The sequence below is a fragment of the Pteronotus mesoamericanus genome, unplaced genomic scaffold (assembly GCF_021234165.1).
Source record: "Pteronotus mesoamericanus isolate MK-2021 breed Mesoamerican mustached bat unplaced genomic scaffold, CSHL_Meso_final scaffold_85, whole genome shotgun sequence".
Lineage (NCBI taxonomy): Eukaryota > Metazoa > Chordata > Mammalia > Chiroptera > Mormoopidae > Pteronotus > Pteronotus mesoamericanus.
Genome location: NW_026555329.1, coordinates 28,916,046 through 28,938,713, shown reverse-complemented (window position 1 = coordinate 28,938,713; position 22,668 = coordinate 28,916,046). Strand labels below are relative to the sequence as shown.

General features: G+C 35.9%; 1 protein-coding gene across 1 annotated transcript in view; it reads right to left on the bottom strand.

The window, feature by feature from the left end:
• Nucleotides 1–22,668, bottom strand: part of SEMA3E (semaphorin 3E) — a 250,607-nt gene that overhangs the window by 68,291 nt on the left and 159,648 nt on the right. Inside the window, exons 3-4 of the mRNA XM_054563978.1 lie at nucleotides 20,425–20,484; nucleotides 17,883–18,002 (exon numbers count right to left, since the gene is read on the bottom strand). Coding sequence (XP_054419953.1) covers nucleotides 17,883–18,002; nucleotides 20,425–20,484 — 180 coding nt within the window. The remainder of the gene's footprint in view (nucleotides 1–17,882; nucleotides 18,003–20,424; nucleotides 20,485–22,668) is intronic.

Below are 22,668 nucleotides of genomic sequence, written 5' to 3'. Positions count from 1 at the left end.
CCTGTGTTTGCCAAAGCTGCTGCACTTGTAGGCGGGAAGGGTTTTTTGGTATGTTTTTGTTTGTTTTATAGCCTTTTTGCATGCAACATCTTTTTTATTAGGCCAGCCTCTATATCATGTACATAATTGGCTGTCACCTAGCCCCTTTCTAGATGTTCCTGGTAAGATCCTGAGCATCTGCCAGGAACTTTTCTGCTTCCCATGAGGAACTGCTCTATCAACACTACTATGTGATCCTAAGCAACTTCCTCTAATCTGGTTGGGCATCAGAGCTATTAAAATGTCTTTGGACTTTCTTGTATACAGCAGCCCTCTCCTCCTTAGCAGCATAAGCTGATGCAAATTTTCCCTTTGGTAAAATCCTTTTAGTACTATCAACATAAAACCAGCAAGTAGGTGGTTCTTAAGGGGTAGAAGGGATAGGTTATTATCTGTATACATCTGGATCCAAACAAGAGACAAAAATACCATACAGCAAATTGAACAGGGGCCACTAATACAAACAAATATTACGAGATGATAGGAGAGCAAGTATAAAGATGAATCAGGGGCTGAGAAAGGACAGGCTGCGGGCTGGGGGTTCAAATCTCATTGAAGCATGTGTGGTGCCTGCCACTGAATGGTGGAGAAGCTCATGGTATTGCCCAGTCAGAGTTGGTTCACTGTCCCCAGGTCAGCGGAACAACCTCAGGCACTCAAGGAAAGTCCCCCCTGGTCAGGGCACCAGCTGGAACTTGCAGTTGGCAAGAACTCCATCTGCAGGCTGCTATGGCGTCCTGGGTGGGGTGAGAACCAGCCCCACGGCCTCAGCCTGTGCGTGGGGAGAGGAGAGGGTGAAGAGAAGCAGCAAACTGCACTTTCTGGGGGTAAGTACATCCTCACATGGCCTTCGGGCTCCTGTGCTGCCACTGACTAAATTGAAAGCCACAGCCAGATGCTAGAGGAGTTTGGTGCAGCAGGTACCTCACCCTGAAGAAGACCACAGGCGTTGGGCAGTGGAGGAAGTGTACGCTCTCTGGAAGCCTGGGGAAAGGGGTCAACCAAGGAGAATGGCCTCTTTCTTCAGGAATGCTTCTCACTGCCATCTACTGGCACCGGATTAAGGACAATTACATCCACAGAATCTCTTCCTCCTTGTCACATAACATGTCCTAATCACAAGGAGTGACAGCACATCATTTTTGTCATATTACATTGGGTACGAACAAGTTAGAGGTCTGATTCACTCAAGGAAAGGGGTTATACAGGATGTGGGTCCTAGGGCTCCACTTAGAATTGACCTACTATAAGCTTCAATCTCTGAATCATCCAAAACTGGAAATGACCCAAATGGCCCTCAATAAGTGAATGAATGGGTAAACGGTGATATATCCTGTTATGAAATACTCCTTATTTCATAAGCAGTGAAAGGGAATAAACTATTGATATGAATACCACTTGATGCATCTCAGACGCCTTATGCTAAGGGATAGAAGCCAATCCCTAAATTCGCCTAGTGTGAGATTCCATTTAAATGACATTTTCAAAATTACAAAACTATTGGGGCATGTAACAGGTCAGCCAGTGGTTGCCAAGGACTGGGGAGAAGGTCAGAAAGCGTGACTGCCATTCCTGGTAGTAATGGTAGTTACCAGAATGTATGCATGTATTAAAATTCATAGGATAAATTTAGAATATATTTATCAAATAAAAGTGAATAATATATGACTATAACATTAAATAATAATAATACTTCAAAATAAACAAACACAAAAATGTGTACATTTTTATGTTCCCACCAGAAAGAGATGTGGAAAAAGTTCCTGTCTCCAGACATCCACAACTGACTAAATACATTTAAAAGTTTTGTAATTTTTATGGACCAAAATGAACTCCTTTATTTTCCACATATTTGATTATACATTTGCTTATTGTATCTCTTTAATGAATGATTTCAATGACAACTACCAAGATTATGTTGGGCCATGAAGAAACAGGGATAGAAATGACAGTTTCTTCCCTAGAGACACTTCCGCATTCATATAGAAATCATAATTCATAATTAAAGTTTGATTTTTAAAGTGTGATGAAAATGCAAAGGAAAAGTAATTAACTTCACCAGGTGGAGGCTGAGATAAGCACACAGAGGACAGATGCATGAGCTCAGTCTTGAAAAAGGAGTTAGGATTTTTCAAGCAGAGAAAAAGGAGTTAGGATTTTTCAAGCAGAGAAAAAAGATGAGGTTGTTTTTTGTTTGTTTTAGTAGAGGATTCACAGGAGCAAAGATGTAAGGAAGTGGGAGAATACAATATCTTTGAGACATGGCATAAAATGTTGTGATTGCCTCACTGATCTCTTAAAATAAGGGGGGCCACGAAGGTAGCATAGGATCTACCTCCTCCTCTTGCCATAAGGTTCTCCCTCTTTTGTCAACTGTAATTTTAAGGGTTTTATTATTTTTAAACAAATGTTCCTTTACAATGTTTCTAGGAAATTGTTTCATGAATTTTCAGTAGGTATGAGAAATATGGATGTAGAATTCTGGACAGAGGTCACAATTAGGGATAAGTGTTTTGAGTCAGCAAATAGATAACAGAGAAAGCCATGTGAATTAATAGGAACATCAAGGAAAGCGTGCACTGTAGGAAAACACATACCAACGATAGAATTTATGCATCACCAAAATTTAAAGGGCTGAAAATGAAGACTATTCAGAACTTTAAAACTAAGAATAAATAAAATAAAAAAATAAAAAGTAAAGAGGAAAGCGACTATACAAAAATATAAGTACCATCAAACTCTTGCAGAGAAGTATCATAAGAGGAGGAGTCAAAGAGATACTGTTTTGGCAACTAGACAGTCATGAGCAATAGTACGAGAGCAGTTTGAGCAAAGAGGTAGATGTATGCTGGGGTGAAGAACTGATGGAAGTTGAGGAATTTGCAAATACAGACAATGCTTGCAAGGAACTCATAGGAAATTCTAGAGTTAGCAAAATCAGGGAATAAGCTTATGGGCCAAATCCAGGTGAGGCTAAATTTTTGTTTGTTTTATAATTTTTATTTTAGAAAGAAGAAGTCTAAACATTTTTGTGCACTGAAAGGAAGGTGAGTAAAAAAGAAAAAAAATATTTGTCAGGTTAAAGGAATGAAAAAGGGAAGAGATATGATAAAGGGTATAGGTGAAATCTTGGTGTCTTCATCTGAGACAGAGAAAAAGGCAGCATCAAACACTCACATTTGGAAGTAGAAGGAGAAGAGGTTATGAGTTTTTACTTTATGGCCTCCATTTGCTTTTTTTTTTTTAATAGGAAGACATTTCAAATGCTGAGTTAAGAACTAGGAAGTCAACAGTAGTGACTTAATATGAAAGGAAAAAAAAGTTAACATCAAGTGTGCATTGCTATGTACCAACACCTGGGGCATCTGCTTCCCCAGATGTCACATCTCATAACATCCATACAGCTTTGGCAAGCTTCCTATTAAAATAGATATTTAAGTTGACAGATGAGGAAGCTAAAGTCCAAAGACATTAAGTTTTGCCAAACCCAGATTTGAGATTTCATTTGTCCAGTTTCAAAACCTATATTCTTTTCAGTACATTATTTTATCCCCTATCCCACCTCCACAGTGGTAGTGACGTGGAAAATTCAAGGAGAGTTAATAAAGAACTAAAAATATGACTAACTATGCTGTAGGTGGACTCATCTGAATAACAATGGTGAGAACCAACATCCTCTAATTGTCTCTAATGATATTCATCAGTTTAGGAGCAGCAGTGGAGAGAGCAAAAGCTTGAAATGAACCATGGTTAGTAAATTGTAAATGTGAATACGTAAAGAAAAAAGTAGTTTGTGGTGGTGTTTTGGGAATCACTGCAGTGAGGTCTCTACTTTGTCAAAGGAGGGAGTAAAATATGGAGGGACTGAAGAGTTGGGAAATTAGGAAGATGTTTACAGGCCACTGTGGATGAAGAACAAGTTTGAAGGAAAGAGTGGAAGTAGACTCGAAGACATAGATTCACACAGGAGATGCCTATATAGACATAATTATCACCATCATCATTAAATTATTCCTATGGCACTTTATAGTTTACAAAATACCTTAATATGCAGATTTAACTGCATTCTGGAAAGAAGCACTGCATAATGGAAAGAACTAGCCTTGGATCATGAAGCCCAAATTTGGTAACTTACTATACAGCTTTAAGAAGCAACTTAGCTTCTTTGCCCTTCCCTCATTTGTTAGAGAAAAGCAATAATTTCTCCATTGTGGGAAGTTATGAGCATCAAGGCAAATGATGAACAACATCTGGCCGATGGAATATGTGCGATACAAGGTATTATATTTATTAAGGTTCTTATTGAGATGATTTAAGTCTTACAATAAGACTGTGAAGTAGAGAGTATTATTTCAGTGGTATCAAATTTTAGATTTAGAAGATACCTTCATCTCACTTTATAAATGAGAAAACTGGGAGATTAGAGAGAAGAACAGACTTTCCTGAGGAGGTTGAATGAGGATAAGGCTACAACTTGTTAATTTTGTTCCAAAATTTTATTCCAGAAAAAAACCTGAATCTAGATATCGATCAACTTATATAAACTTCCAAAATCTGACAAATGTTTCAGATATGAGAATATGGGTAGACATAAAAAACTATATTTAACATTTTAATGTTTAGAAGAAGGAAGGCTACTGTTGGAGAAAAAAGGAAGGTTAGTACAGAAGTTTCTTTATTCCAAATACAAAGGGGAAAATTTATTTCAGAGACAGAGAAAAACTGGGGGATCTGTATTCGCCAATGGCACTGAAGAGGCAGTGTAGAAAATGTGGACAACGATTGTAAAGTCAGTTAGAATGTGGGGTGGGGGAAGGCAGTGGGACACAGCACCAAAGTGCCCTGCCAAATGACATTTTACCCCAACATCAGGATAGTAAAAGGACTCCATTCTGTTTGAGTCTGTTATATTACTTTTCTTCATTTACTTGTATGAAAATAATGGCGATAAACAGCACATCAAGAATCCTGTATTCCTATTGAACTTCTCTACTCCTCTTTCTTACCTTTCTTTGTCCAGCTGTGTTATCTATACAAGTGCTCAAAATAAAGTTTTCTAGAAAATATGTCTACACCGTTGAAGAATTTTAAAACTTAACACAATAAGTAAAATTAGAGTTTACTTACTTTAAAATATATTTTTATTTCCCTTTGGAAAATAGAACCTGACAAAATTCAATTTGCCAGACTGAAAATATGCATTATTTTAATTAAGCCAATATTTTAATTAGACTACCAAATTTAACTCTGTGTACATCTGTTCTATATCATGTTCATGAATTAGCAATAGTATAGCATGTGATTGAATTTTTAACTAACTTAACTTGAATATATGAATAAAATTCATCTTAGTTATATGGAACCAACATATTATTCAATCACCTAATGTTACTCAAATGTCTTAGTGAAAAATATTCTTGAAAACAAGTCCAACCAGGTTAACATATTTTCTCCTTATGGTTATTAAGTTTCAATGAATGTCAAATGTAGCTTTAGAGTTAGAGAATTTTATTAACACCTTAAGGAATATTTTTTTCAAAATTTTTCTGTAAATTCAAAAGAATATTTAAAAACTCAATTCATTTGACATCATTCCCAACCTAAAGAAGATTAATGTAGCTACTACAAAACATCCACCATTATTCTATAGCTATCATATAAGGAGAATAAATCATCTGGGTGCCACAGTATTATAAATGGGCAAAGTGATAAACTATGATAACCAGTTATTGACATGAGGTACAAAAGTCCATATGTAGGACATCTCTCCGTTTTCTATATAATAAACTTATACTATGAACATTGTCCATTGTGTTGTTAATGTCCCTTATATAAAGAGTTATATCATAATTATAATTCAAAGCTCAAATATGGAAATGACCAAAGTAGTTAATTTTATTGGGTACTCACATCACTAGTTGGCTCAATTTTAAATTTACATATGATTTTAATTATATTTTTACATTCAAAAGTTTCATCTTTAAATATTATATATTTATGTAGTTCTCATTACTGACTCTATGGAGGCAATACTACTGAAATCCTTGTAAGATATCTAGTTAAGTTACAGTGAAAAATGAAAACTCAGGTATTCCTAAATCCAAAGCTTATGCCATTAATGTCTACACTAGTCCTTCTAGTGAGAACTATATAGAACAACTTTTTTCCTGGACTTATTTTGTTGACAAGAAGGTCAATATCATAATCTGTAAATATTGGTTTTATTCTCCTTCCCTGTTCTTGTTTTCTTATCATCTTTTTTTTACCCAACTGTTCTCTTCCACCACTTTTCCCATTTTTATTTTTGTCCCTTGTTTTAAATTTTCTACCAGTTTAAAAAAGGCAAAATTATCTTCCACTGAGTATTTTCTCTATGTCCAACACTAAAATAGATACTTTACATTTGCTCCCTCATGAAATCCCTAATACACCCATTTGGCAAATGTCAGGCATCGCTTAAATGACCAACAAAAGACAACAACTCAAGAGTGACTAAAAATTTCTAAGTCTCAATTAATACATAAAAAATGTTCAACTTTATTAGTCATCAAGAAAATGAAAATTAAAACCACAATGTGATACCACTACGCACACACCAAAGTGACCTAAAAAAAGAGACAATACTCTGTATTGTCAATGGAGTGTGGAGTAACTATGACAATCATATTTCTGGTGGGCATGGAATTGGTATAATATCTGGAAAACAGTTTATAATATTTGCTCAAGCTGAACATATGCATCCTCTATGACATAGTAATCCCACTGCTACAATATACTAAGCAAAAAAGTGTACATATGTTAACGAAAAGACATGCATAAGAATGTTCATGCCAGCACAATAATAGCACAAAAGCTGTAACAACCCAAGTGATCAGCAGAAGAATGTGTAAATATATTGCGATATATCCATACAAAGAAATACTACACAGCAATGAGAATACATGAACTAAAACTACATACAACATAGATTATTTCACCATATTATTAAGAAAAAGAAGCTCAAAACACACATACACACAAATACATGCTGTGATTCATTTACATAAAGTTGTAAAAGAGGCAAAACTAATTTATGGTGATAGAAGTCAGAAAAGCCGTATTTAGGGGGGATAGTGACTTTAAATGGGGAAAACAGAGATTTGGGGGTTCTTGTGATGCTTTTTTTATTTTTTGATCTGTATGTTGGTTACACAGATGTATTCAATTTGTGAAAATGAATCATAGGTACATTTTTGATCTGTACAATTTTTGTATGAATTTTATAAGTGGACAAAAAAAGCACACCTAAAGTCTGTCTCTGCTCTTTATGCTGTGCCAGTTAATTTATGTTCTATGGAACGGAACATTAGAAACAAATTATCTATTATGTTACCACCAAACCTGTTCAAGAGTTGGCAAAATTTACATAAACAGAAGAAAAAGTGTGTGTGAGAGGGTACTTATGAATTCTCTCTTATAAACATTTTAACCAATGTCTTACTTTGGATTTGTCAGAATCTTAAGTAGAATTCTACATCAAATATCAATGTAACAAAATCTATTCATGCATTAATTCACTCACTGCCTCAATGATTCCATGATTAGCTACGAACTATGAGATTCTAAGCACTTAAGAGTTCTGAGGAAGTTTATAACCCTGTAGTGCTTGAAAAACAAATAAAATGCAAATGCCTGGTCAGGGTCAGGCAGAGACAGCAAAGTGGCGAAGGGGCTGGGTGCAAGCGTGCACTGTGCGAGCGATGGGGACTGAGGAATGCTGTTCCTCAGGAGCCCCTGCTGAAGAGTGGGGCAGCAACTGCTTAGCACCAGCGGAGGCTTTTCATGTCAGTCCAATGGAAATCACAATCTACTATGTGAAACTAACCAGTTTTCAAATGCAGGCTCTATAAAAGAAAACAAACAAGAAATACTGTTTGTGAGAAACAGAGCCCATCTGTGAGCTGAATCAGGCATATGGCCCTGGTGTGAAACGTCTGACCAAGCTGGAGATGCGAATGCTCACTGGTCTACACCCACGAGCATCTCGTTTGCTCTTTAGATGCCCAGCCACCCGAGCATCAGGCTCATTCTCTGCTTCACTGTTGCCTCCAGGCTAACAGTGAAAAATAAATCACATTATGGTTTATCCTTACTATGCAGCCACTTAAATGAATGAGAGAATTACTATGCTCTTACATATACATGCCCTAACATATACACAGTAATGCCCAGGAAGTTTTGTTTCTGATTAAAAATAAACAAAATAAGGACTTCAGGTAGAATATGAGCATTTTTTCTTATTACACAAACATGCACAGACATTTCAAAACACAAGTACCAAAACATTAACAAATAAGTGACATGGAAGAGGTGGGCAAAAGTTGGTACTGGAGCACTTTCATATTCTGTTTTTTGACTCCTTTCACATGTTCCCATTTTTAAGAAGAAAAGAAGCCCTCACAGCAGAGCTTACTGCTCCCTAAGGCTCTGAGCTGCTACTTTAGTAACAGTTCTGGCCCACATAAGCCTCTCCAGGTCCCTCATTCCCCAGCAGCCAGCGGGGAAGTTGCTCTGCAACACAGTAACACCTGATTTCTCCCTTCACCTTCTCTTTGCTCACAGGCACCTGGTGCTGGACAGTGAGGCTTTTCACTCCCTGCCTCTCACAAGCACAGAGAGGGCAAAGGAGAGCGTGAGGGAAGACTGGCCAACAGTCTGCCTTTCCAAGAGCTTCCCTATAATCACTGCCAGCCAAAAACCAACCCAAGGAATCCTGTTTCCTTTCCCACCAGAAGATCATGTCACCAGTTTCCACTATTAAGACTGACAGGAGAGAACAACCTGAAGGAACAACCCCTTTATTCTGAGATATTTTAAAATAACCTTAGGGAGTTAAACAACCACAAAAATGATAGACTGCAGTATGTTGGACAAAGTGTCATGCTCACCTTTTAATGCTGCCTTTTCTGTCACCTGCACTGAAAATAAAACCTTTTGATTTGCAGTAAAGAAAGCCTGAAAAAGCAATGTAGTAAATGGCTGAGTGCCCAATGGACAAGACATATTTCTTCAAAAACATTGGTTCGATTTAAATCTTCTAAGCCTTCTTTATTTACTCAAGTTTTTGTTGTTTTTAAAGAACTACTGATATATTGTCTTTTTTTTATAGCTACTACATTAGAGCAAATAATTTCCTCTTTCACATTTAACTTTCAATATTTATTTTGATGTATAAAATATCTCCACTTCCCCTGCTTCAAAAAAAGCAGTATTGTCAGGTAATTTCTATTTTCATTGCTAATAATTTCCGTTACATTTTCAGTCAAAAATACATATATAACCCCTGGTCTGCAGAATGAAAAACTCGTAGACTGAAGCCAAATAAAACATAAACTTGACTTCATAGGGTGATACATTTTACCTTTTAATCACTTATTTGAAATGAGAATCTAAATATTGCCGTAATTGCAAAAACAAAACATTTCTATGTATTATTTTCACATAAATGGATCAGGAAAATACAGACCAGAGTTACCCTTCAAAACAGGTGACCAGTAAGGTTTATAAAACTATCTTGGTGCAAATTAGAATCTGCACATTTTTGTTAAAAAACCATTTTTAATATATAAAAATTATCTGAGACTATAATTGTTACTAAGTAATGTAAATTTTCATATTATTTATTCTTTGAAATTGCTAACAGCCATACTAGTTTTTTTAATTATGTAAAAATTATTAGCTTTAACATTTTTTCACATCTTAAGATAACTGCAGCTAAACAAACAGAAATAAACAGGGACCTAACAGAAACCTATTGAAAGAACAAATTTGGAAATCTTTGGAATTTTGTGAGTTAAGAAGCTGAACGTGGCAAGAGTTGACATTAAACAAAATAATTTATTAAATCAAGATATGAGTATTTCTTTGTGAAAAACACAGAGAATACTGAATGCATGGCATATTGACCTCAGCTGTGTGAAACAAGACACAAATATCAGTCTTAAAACTCTGATGAGTTACTGTTGAAACCCCTAGAAATTTCTACTAGTTTAATTGGCTATCCCAATGAAATTTTTACTCTGTACTCTAAGTAGAAAGTAAAATTTAACCTACTAAGAAATATTAAGTACCTGTGAGAAAAATATATCTGATAAAAATTCATCTACTTATACCAGGTATATTTCAATTTATTTTGTATACTAAAGTATTATTACCTGAAAAAGTATTTTAAATATTTATTAAAAATAAAGGGTTATTTTTACATGAAATAATATGTAAAATATATGACTCTAAAAGGCACATTTCTAAATAGTCATCTCTTACAGCACACTAAAAACTAACTAGTGACTACAAACAACTACAGACAACTAGAAAAATACATCATTTCTAGTCTATGACATACAAATGTGAATTAATTTGGTAAGAACATTATTTGGATATAGTTTCCAACATATTTTCAAAGAGACTTTATACTGGATTGATATATATATTCTTATGATTTTAAATCTGATAATGTTCCAACTTAAATAGCTGAACTGCTACTTTCTGCACTAGAAAAAACTTGTGTCAGAATCATTACTGCAAATCAAAAAAGTAAATTATTGCCTTTCTTTGGTGCCAAATAACATTTGCATGGGTAATTTATTCAGCATAAATTAAGATACACTGAGCAAATATACCCTGCATTAATGAAATATGGCAGTAATTCATATTCAAATACTTATGACCTCAAGGACAATCAAATTTTCCCATGTTTGGGGAGACAAATTCTGGAGATGGGCCAAACATACCTTAATCTTTATAGTCCTTTAAAGAAAGAATGTAGGATTCTTTTAAGAGAAGGGCCATGGACAAATATAGAAAAGAATGCCTTCATTTCTTCAGGATTCTTTTAAGAGAAGAGCCACAGACAAATTTAGAAAAGGATGACTTCATTTCTTACCCTTTACTTTGTGCCTCTTTGCCTTACATGCCCCAGAAACATCCTCTCGAAAGGCTTGTACTAATACAATCTCCCTTTCATACCTAACACATATAAAGGATAGTATGGTGGGCAGAATGCTAATCGCGCTCTAGATTCCCACCCTATGTAAAGATGTCCTTTGTAATCTCTACCCCTTGGGTGTAAGCAGAACCTACAAATACAATAAGGTGAGAAATCATTGCCTAGATTTTAGCAATTGATATGTGCCAGCATAGTAATTCTTCTGATTAGATTGTGTTAAGTGACTTCCTCATAGTACAGTGGACAAGTAGACTCTCCTGCTGGCCTTGAAGAAGTCTACTGCCACGCTGTGATCGAGCCATGTGACAGGAACTGCAGGCGGCCTCTAAGAGCCAGAGCAGCTCCTGAGTGGCAGCCATTAAGAAAATCAGGACTTGAGTCCTACAACTGCCAGATACTAAATTCTCTCAACAACCACAAGAACATAGAATGAGACTTTGAGGTCCAAAAAGATGACAGAGGGATCACAGCATGTGAGATAACCTTGATTTCACCCCTGAGAGGCCTGGAGCGAGGGGTCAGCTCAGCAGTGCCTGGACTTCTGCCCCACAGAGACTGTGAGATAATATACCTGGGTTGGTTTTGGTAATTTGTTTTACAACACAGAAAACTAACACAAATAGTAACATGCTAATATCATTGTGCTAAAGTTATTGTATTCTAAGTGAAACTTGGACTGTTAAATAATCAAAGTAATTTTAATTTTGTAAGAGTTCAAGGCCTTTGCCAATTTCCTAGAAATATATATTTTATTTCTGAAACTGTTTTTTTTTAATCTGCACTTCTGCATTCAACACATAATTTCCATTTTCTTTTAATGGTGAGTAAATTAGAGGTACACATACACTTGTGTATTTTATGTAGTACTTATCATTTGTATGGCATTTTACTATTTAAAAGGTACTCTAAAATGTTTGAGAGGATAGCATTCTCTCAATAGGGGTGAACATTCTATTCTCTAAATTATTCTAGAAAAACATATGAATCGACTGGAAAAGCAAAACCCAAAAGCTCATTTGACAACGCCTATAGCAAAACTATCTATTAAGACTCTCCACGAGTCCCCAGGTACCAGCAGGTGTGGACAAACTACTGCAAGCTATTAAGCCACACAGAGTATTAATATCTTGCAGGGGGAAAAAAACAAAGAGAAAGAACCAGGTTTTTCCTCAAACCTGAGGAAAAAAAAGAATTCTCAACTCCCCAATTAGTATTCACTGATAGTGTAGCATCACTTTAGAACGAGAGCTGAACCTGGGAGACATTTTTGGTGGTTTAATCTGTGGACAATTACAAGGGGCCTGTGGGAGGGATGATGTTCCGTGAACCCTCAAAAGTAACATGCTGACTTCCTTTTTGAGAAAAAACTGCAAGAGTAAAATGCAATTTTTTCAAAAGGGGCTAAAGAAGGTCAAGGAAGAAGTAACATTCAGATAAAAGAGGAAGATATCACAGCCAGAAAAAAAGTATACATGTACATAAATATTTAAAAAATATATATTGATATACATACACACATGTATGTGTGTGTATAATCTCTATATATTTTAATACTTCAAACAAACTATAATGCTGGGTTCTAGACTATGAAGCTAGATGTCTACTTTGATGTAAAAATTTAGGAAAACTAATTTTATATATACAGCAATAAAAAATCATCCCATCTGAATCCAGTACAATGTTATTGTAAGAAAGGAAGAATAGATAATGAAATTCTTGAAAGATGTGCCACAGAATCAGTAAGAACCAACCATAATGCAGTACTTCAAAAGAAGCAAAACTAAATTAAGGGAATGATAGAATTAAAAAAAAGATATAAATCTAGTTCTTTGAAATAAAAAGGAAAAAAGTTGAAAATAAAGACTAAACTAGAAGGGCACACAGGCAAACAAATCTCAAGAGTTTATGCCCTCTAAGGGAAAAAAAAGTATAAATTTAAACAAAAATAGAAATAAAAGAAATAATTCAACCTGGGTGCTTGTTGCACAGGGGTATTCCATATGTGGAAATGATCTAGAAAGACATCCCATACTGTATACTGACTATATTATACTTCAGTAAAAAAATTAAAAATAATGAAATGAAGAAAGAGGTAGAAGAGATTCATGAGAAAGCTGACTTCAATCTTTTATGTCAGAAGGCCATGGTTTGCATTCACATTTTACTGCAACTCCTCTTATATGTGTCTCCGAAGACTTCCTAGGTCCAGTGGCACTTGGCCTCTTTGCGATGTATATCCTAACTCCCCACTCCCTAATTTCTGTGCTATCTCACTCTCCTACTCTCCTAACCCTCTTAGTTACTCCTTATTAATCTCCTTCGCAAGGTTTTCTTCTCTCAGCCTTTCAAAGCTTAGTGCATTGGTCTTTCTGCACGCCGTATTCAGCAGCTGCTTTCCCTTGCGCTCAAATTCTCTTCCTAAGCAATGATATCATACCTAAAGGTCTCAGCCTTCTGTCCCTGTCTCCATCTCTGTCTCTCTGTCTCTCTGTCTCTGTGTCTCTCTCTCTCTGTCTCTGACACACACACACACACACACACACACACACCCCACCCCACCCCCCAACCTCACTGATTATTCTCAAATCTACATTTCTAGTTCAGGTCTCTCTGCTGAAAAACAGCCCCTTATATCCGACTTTTAATGACATCTCTCACTGAATATCCGAGTCCCCTCCTTGACAAAACTCCTTCTCACCTGCCCCCTCTTTAATGCCAAGAAAGTAAATGGTCATATCCTCTTGTAAATGGTCTGATAAATAACTTAAGTTTTTGTATCTACTATGTAAAGAAAACCTTCTTTCAACCCTCATACACATTTTTATATCCTCCCCAATATTTCTTTCCTTGAACAATTCTGTTTTTGGATTCAATAGGTCATTTCCTACCATTATTTTGTCATTTTCCAGTCACTTCTTAATCTCCTACTTTGTAATTACTTTTCCCTTTACCAAAACTGCCCTCTCTGTAGCATTAATGATGTTGTATATCATTGTTAAATGTTTTTTTTTTCTTTTTACAAGTGTGATTCTGAATTTGCAATAATCTGTTTTGCCTTATACTACTCTGTTTGCTCTATCTGTTTACATTGGTATTCCCTAGACATTCTACTATCATCTAAATAATGGTATTTTCCAAGTTATTTTGATAAAGTGAAAGGGTAAGATGTAGAAAGAAAAATCAAGTGAGAGAAAAAAATAAGACAGAGATAGAGGAGGCAGACTCCTTCAGGGACCATTAACTCCCTAGGGTTCAATAATTCAATTTATTATGCTATTAAATGTATTCTGAGAACACACTCTTCTAGTTCAGGATTATTTTTGAAAGTAACTATACATGGAAATTAAAGAATTACAACTGATGTAAGGGTAAGGGACTGAATGGTAATGGAAAAAATACAATTAAAAAAAACGAGGTAGAAAAAATTGCAACTGAGAAATACTGAACATTTTTTGTGTTTTCACAAAAACCAACTCAGCCTTCTTAGCTCCCACTTGCTGTTAAAGTCTTTGTTTTTCTTCGCAATCAAGAAATAAAATGGAATTTTAAAATACCCTTTCATCAGCAACATCGAATAAAATATTAAGTTACAGAAACTCCCCTGCCGAGCAGCTTCCCACATCAGTTCCACACTTCCTGTCCTTCGCTATTGTGACAACACTATTAAATATCCTCGTGATCCTTTAATTTCTCTCTGCCTTTCATCTCTCTCTGCTTGAATCAATCCAAAATATTATTAATGTCATGTTAATCAAACACTCTGCTCCAACTCCTTCACGGTTTCCATGTTATCTGTAAAATAACGACAGAACGCCACTGTCTAACGTTTCAGTCCTCCACCAATTTGTCCAGGCTTCATGTCCTGCTGTTCCTGAACCAACCAGACTAATGCCTGCAAACCTATCCCACATGTGTCTGCCTCTAAATTTTTTAATCAAAGTATTTGGCTTGCCTATAATAGTTTGTAATTTCTCATTCTCTCAGATAAAATTTTATCAAGTCTCCAAGTGGGGTTTGGGGACTAAATCTCACTGCTTTCACCACCATGTCCACAAGTTCCTCTTATGTTATATACAGAATTTTTTTTCAAAACATGTTTTCAGTCATATTTAATACTTAGATAATTACGTGAGGAAAATATTCAATATCATGCGTGTGACGGTGAATTACGCGGAGTTCCACTTCTTTTCATGACAATGCAGCTTGTATTGAGCTAACTGTCCCACAGATAATGATGATAAACTAAGTAAAAATATGTAAAAAAATTATTTGAAGGCACTGGAGATTACTGAACAGACAATACTGAACAGTTGTTTGTTTTGGGGGGTTTTTTTTGGAACAGTTTTTAACTTAAGGAAACCACCAGTTCATGTTATGGGAAAGGCTACAATCAAGCAGAAAGCTAGAGACTTTTTAGCCTAGAAAGTCATAGAACAGAGATGTAAAGTACTGGATCAGCTAAAAAAAAGTGAGAAACATAGCCAAAAACAGAGGGAGGCACCCTCAAATCTGTGTGCAGATTCTCTCCTAAATGCTTGGCTGACACATGACCTGCATGTACAAGCAGTGAGAAGCAGTGGCTGGAGAGTTGGAAGAGATTTGTGGCTGCCAAACATTACAAGAGAGCTCTGAGTTTGAGTCCAGCCAAGTAAACTGCCTGATAGGATAAAAATCAACCCTCTTCAAAGATAATAGGACCATGATCCAGGATGAGAGCATATGATCTATGATGTCCAGCACACAATAAAAATTACTGGACCTGTAAAGAGTCAAGAAAATGTGATTCATAGTCAAGAGAAAAAAAAACAGTCAATGCAAGCTTACTTTAGGTTGACCCACATGTTAAAATTAAAGCACAGGATTTTTAAAAAATTGTTAAAAATATCTTCAAGGGTTTCAAGGAAAATATACTCATTATGAATAAAAACTGGGGGGAATGTTCAGTATGGAAATGAAAAAATATATACAAAGTAAATGTTCTGGAACTGAAAAGTACAGTATCTACAATGAACCATTAATGCGGTGGGCTTAACAGCATTTTAGAGATGTCAGAAGAAAGAATTAATGAACTTGAAAATAAATCAATAGAATCTATCCAACTCAAAAAGCAAAAGAAAAAAGATTAAATAAAAATTGACAGAATCTTGCTGATATGTAGGACAATGTCTAAAAGTTTAAGTCTATCAAATATATAAAATTGGCTATTATTTTAAATATTTCTGCCTCATTCCTTCTTTCTTCTTCAGGAGGGAGATAGATGACAGATAGATAGATGATAGATGATAGATAGATAGATAGATAGATAGATAGATAGGTAGGTAGATAGAACAGGTATATATGAATGAAACATGAATTTACATCAGAAAGGAATTTGAAGACTATGAGCCTTTTTGAGATGCTTAAAGGAAAAAAAAAAACTGTTAAGCCAGAATCCTATATACAGAGAAAATATCCTTCAAAAATAAAGATGAAATAAAGGCATTTTCAGATTGATGAAAACTGAGATTTGTCTCCAATATATCTGTACCACAGATGAATATAGTATGACATTGTATCTATGCATATGTGTATACATATGACTGCTTTGTATATTGGTATATATGCAAATATTCTGACTTTGCACTGGACCTGTTTTTCTTCTACATCTCCATCTAAAGTTCTATTATGTCATCTGTATTGTTTCTTTAAAATAATTCAGTAAACGCACTGTGATGTGTTTGCACATGCTACTTAACTTTAGTCTACTACTAGGGGTGGTTAGCTAACATTTAAAATATGCTAATCAAAACCCAGCCTATAAGGATACTTAACAGATGACTTACTTCAATCAGGTCTCTCTCCAGAGGCCGCTTAGAGTAAACACTTCAGATATTGTTAATTATATGTGCACCTGAATGTTAACTAGTATAAGATGTATCAGACACATTTTTTTCACTAGAGAAATACGTTTTTCTTTGTATTTTGAGAATATTTCATAGTCATGGATGCCCTCTCATAACTGGGATATAAGGATAAGAGAGTCTAGCTGCTGAACTACAGAGTATGTAGAGCTCTGTTTCATCTGTGTCCCATCTGAAGGTACGATTCTGCCTAAATGAAATCTCAGAGACAGGTCCTGATGTCAGAGTACTGTTTAATATGCTTGAGAGTGAAACTGTGATGAAAGGTGCCTGAAAATGTGCCTAAAATAAATGAGAGTTGAAAGTTCACCAATTTGTTGAAATAAGTTGTGTGACTGATCTGCAAGCCTGCTTGTCAGTAAACATTATGTGTGTGGCAGAATTCAGTTGTGACTCACTCTCATTATACCGTATTACCTAGTGATGGAGTCTGGGGAAAGAGGTGCATAGCTCTCACCCATTCACACTTAAGCTTGTCAGTTTGCAATCTCTGCTCACATCCAAATCTACCTCCTCACCTCACCTAACTAAGGAGTAATTACATGTCTTTATAAAATACTATGTGTAGAGATTTTATTCATATAAACTTATTTATATATACATGGATATATAAATTCACATATATATTCATTCCAGTTTGGTGGTTGCATTAATAAATTTTATATAATAACACGATAGAGAACAGAGTTTCATATTAAGAGATATTTTTAAATAACAAATCAAGTAAATCAAATTGTTCATTGAATGAGTACATAAAGAATTAATTGGTTCACAAATTTTACAGCTCACAAAGATTTTAAAGGCCCTGAGAGAATATTTCCCTGATGTAGGCAAACTGAATCAGTATTTCACAAGTGCTGTTTTTCTTTGTCTTCAAAGGAAATGTCACAACCTAACTTTAAAAACAAAGCTCTTTTAGTGATTATTTCTATTGAAAGCAGTTAGTGAGAGAGCCTTACCTCCGAATGGTACCCGACTCTGATGAAGGCACAAAGTGGGTCGAAAGCTCCAGTGCCACAGGCGAGAAGGTGTGTCCTATTAAAATGATGCAAAACCCGGACAAAATTTGCACATTCACTCTAAAGTAGAAATAAAGAAGAAATTGGGTAGTAGACTGTTTATCCATTTTTCTAATGTTTGCTTTTCCTGACCCCAGGAATCTTGTGTTTAAGTCTCCCTTGACCAAAGGAGGCAAGAGGGAGGGGTGAAAAAAGTACAGGAATTAGTGGCAGAAGGGACCTGGGTGATGGATGCACACTTTTGTTAGCAGCAATGTAGGAATTACATTTAATAATGGAGGTAAAACATTTTCAAGAATTCTAGTATACAACTGAGAAATAAAAAAGTATTCTTTGGAAATTTACTCAAGTGTAAAGATTTGTATGGCAATATGTTCCACTAAGTAATTAAGTTATTCCCAATGCTGTTATTTTTTGAAAAGTATATATAAACAATGAATCAGCAGGTCAGAAAACCAATAATTAGAAAAAGCTTCTTTACTCATTAGAAAAGATATGCAGACTTTAGAGCATTACAGAGGTTCAATGTTTGGGAAAATAAGTCACATCTTCAAACATAAATTCACACAAAACACTTTCATGAAGAATTTTGAAGTAAATAGATAGCTAGCCAATAAAAGTAACATTTTACAGCAATTACACTGAGATTCTGGTCCACTGATCTGCACACTTTTTAAACGTGAACTTTTTAAAAAAGATTTTATTTGTTTATTTTTGGACAGAATGTAAGGGAAGGAGGAAGAGCGGGAGAGAAACAACAATGTGCAGTTGTCTCTCATGTGCCCCCTCCTGGGACCTGGCCCACAATCCAGGCATGTGCCCTGACTGGGAATCAAACTGGCGACCCTTTGGTTCTCAGTCTGGTGTTCAATTCGCTGAGCCACACCAGCCAGGATGCAAACTTTTTCTGTAAATGATCACATAGTATATATAGTTAGCTTGATGAGTGATGTGATCTCTACTATTTACACTCTGGTTGTGACTACTTACCTCTGCAGCTATAGCACGAACACAGCCAGAGACAATATGCAAATGAATATGCATGTCTGTATTCTAATAAAACTTTATTTACAGCAGACCACATTTAGCCCAGGAGCTCTAGTTTACCTACTGTGGTATTCGGCTGTGTGATTTTTGAGGACAGAATCTTTATTTTTTACATATTTGTATTACCCACTTACTTAAACACTCTACCTAATATATATTACATGCTTAACAAAGTTTTAATACATTAGTCACTAGTCAACTTTTATAATCAATATGCTGAATGAAAAAAAATTAAAATTCCTTTAAACCAACCTGGCTAAAGTTAATTCTAGCAAACATTGTGTTGGCAAATTAGGTATTGCTCTTTCATTTAAAACAAATTATGAGAGAAATACACATAATGTTCAATGTTAAATATTATTTTGATATTGATACATGCCATAATGCAATCATCAGTAAATGTAATATTTTATAAGGACAGACTGCAACTTTAAAGTCTCTCATATAACAATGTTAGGACAAAAAGCCCGCAGAACGATCTCACCATAAATGATTCAGGTTATAGCACTACTGAACTGATTATCCAGGGCACATATTTATTTCTTCAATTTCCCACTCATGCAGCATTTTATTCTATGGTGACCCATATAGTTGAAATAATCTATTTTGCCCAGGCGTGTGGAAAATATTCTATTCTCATGTTGCTATAAACACCTGCTTTTCAGCCCTTGCGACGCTGTCACATATTGAGAGAACCAATTAGACCACATTTTGGCTCTGCTGGGCTTATATGGACATTGTCTTCAAGTGTGTTCAATTAGTCAGCATCACGCTGAGGGCCAAGCCTGCAAGAATGTCTTGACTCATTCCTTGGCTGTGACCCAGCTGCTACGGAGAATTGAGTTGGTACACGGTATTTTGTTTTCTCCTTGAAAAACAGGGTAAATTAACTTTCAAAAGGAGATGCGCATGCCTTTCTCCAGAGGTGTGTAGTGGCCTCACTGGCCAGCTATTCCTAGCAGGTGAAGGTCCCTCTTTCACTCCAGTTTAATGCACTGGCAACTCTTACAGGGACGGTGCTGCTGACAGCCTTTCTCACTCACACACCGCAGAGACGCTCTGGAGAGACGGGACGCTGTGTCTGAAAGTAGGACAGGCCCTTTAATATTTGTGGAACACAGGAGGCATGTCTACTGCTTCTGCCGTCTTTCAAATGTTTTTCTGCTTTCTCCTTTTGTTTCTGATTTTTCTAACTTTCTAAACTGAAAATCTCACAGAGTGTGCTGAGCTTTTTCTCAAATTAAAAAACTACCTACAATTGTTTCTTCCCAACTACATAGAAAATAAACATTAGTATAAGGAATATATATTTTTATTCCTGACATAAACTGCATATATGATTTTTAAAGCAAATAAAAAGTTAGGGATTCAGTCCTTTGTGATTAATGAGAGATATATTTGATGATTTGCTTACTTTACAATAAATAATACTTACTGCATCTTTTCCTTTCATTATGCATTCTTCTATTTTTAGTGATGTACTGGGCCAGTGTATCTGAAATAAAAGATAATGTACTATTATACAACTGTATATAAAAATAAACCACACTGAAAAACCATTTCATTTTTTTCTGCAATTCGATACATTTTCATTTTGTTCTATTTCTGAAAGAATAAAGCAAGGCTATCTTCTTTATATCATTATTTGTATAATCAAGACAACTACCTTTGAGTTTTTACTTTATGCTAAACCTTATCTAAAAAAAACCCCAACAACATACTGTTTGAAAGTTGAAGTCCTGTCTCAGCCCTTCAAGGGCCATGCACACTTTAACCAGCCCTCACTGTACTTACCTACCTTACAAAACCTCTGCAGTCCGGTGTGCCTTTGAACCTGCCTATCCCTTTAAGTCAGATTACCTCCCTGAGTTCCCTTTGCATTTTTACCACTTAGCACAGAACTTGATGTGTGCTGGGCTCACTAATATTTGCTCCATGAACAGATTAATGATTCTAAGTGCTTATTTATAATGTGTCACCTAATAATACACCACATGTAGGTTTTATTTTTTTAAAAAACTTTTGTTCTGTGATAGTCGTCCCAATTTTCCCCCGTTGCTCTCCCTTTGCCCAGTCCCCCACAGTCCATCTCCGCCCTGTATTCCATGTACATTGGCCATTTATACTGGGTCTTTAACTAGACCCTTGCCCTTCTTTCCTCCTTTATTCCCGTCCCCCCTCTCCTCTGGTGCCTGTCAGTTTGTTTCTTGTTTGCATGCCTCTGGTTCTATGTAGCTCGTTGTTTGTTTTGTTCATAAGGTTCCTGTTAAAGGTGAGATCTATGGTATTTGTCTTTTGCACCCTGGCTTATTTCCCCTAGCATAATACTCTCCAGTTTCCTCCATGCTGTCACAAAAGGTAGGAGCTCCTTTTTTCTTTCTGCTGCGTATTCCAATGTGTAAATGTACAATGGTTTTTAGATCCACTCATTTACTGATGGGCATTTAGGCTGTTTCCAGCTCTTGGCTATTGTAAATAACACTGCTATAAACATAGGGGTGCATAGGTTCTTTTGAATCGGTGATATGGGGTTCTTAGAGCATATCCCCAGCAGTGGAACTGCTGGATCAAAAGGCAGTTCCATTTTTAGTTTTTTAAGGAGATTCCATACTGTTTTCCTCAATGGCTGCACCAATCTGCATTCCCACCAACAGTGCACTAGGGCTCCCTTCTCTCCACATCCTTGCCAGCACTTGTTGTTTGTTGATTTGGTAGTGACTGCCATTCTGACTGGTGTGAGGTAATATCTCACTGTGGTTTTAATTTGCATCTGTATGTCCTCTTTGGAGAAGTGTCTGTTCAGGTTCTTTGCCTATTTTTTAAGTGGATTATTTATCTTCCTGGTTTTGAGTCATATGAGTTCTTTATATATTTTGGAAATCAAACCTTTGTCCAAGGAATCATTGGCAAGTATGTTTTCCCATAGAGTGACTTCCCTTTCCATTTTGGTGATGATTTATTTAGCCATGCAGAAGCTTTTTAATTTGATGTAGTCCCATTTGTTTATTTTTTGCTTTATTTCCCTTGTCCTAGAGGGTATATTGGTGAAAATATTGGTGCATGGGATGTCTGAAACTTTACTACCTATGTTTTCCTCTAGGACTTTTATGGCATCGCAGCTTATGTTTAAGTCTTTTATCCATTTTGAGTTTATTCTGGTATATAGTGTAAGTGGGTGGTCCAGTTTCATTTTTCTTATGTGCCATTCCAGATTTTCCAGCACCATTTGTTGAAGTGGCTATTTTTTACTCCATTGGATGCACCTGCCCCCTTTGTCAAATATTAATTGATCATAGAGACATGGCTTTATTTCTGGGCTCTCTATTCTGTTCCATTGATCTGTGTGTCTGTTCTTATGCCAGTACCAGGCTGTTTTGATTATAGTGGCCTTGTAGTATAGTTTCATATCAGGTATTGTGATCCCTCCTACTTTGTTCTTCTTTCTCACTGAGGCTATTTGGAGTCACATAGGTTTTACTTTTTAAAGCATTAACCCTACCAGTTTCTCACTGTATTTCAGGTAGTTTTCACTATATTTCAAGTTCATTGGTTTCTTCCTTAGAGAGAAAGAATACATTAAGTATTTTTGTTTCATCTCCAATTGTACCTAGCATTTTGTTGGGGTCACCAGCAGAAATCATTCAATACTTGTTATCTGATGCCACAAATTTCCGGCTGT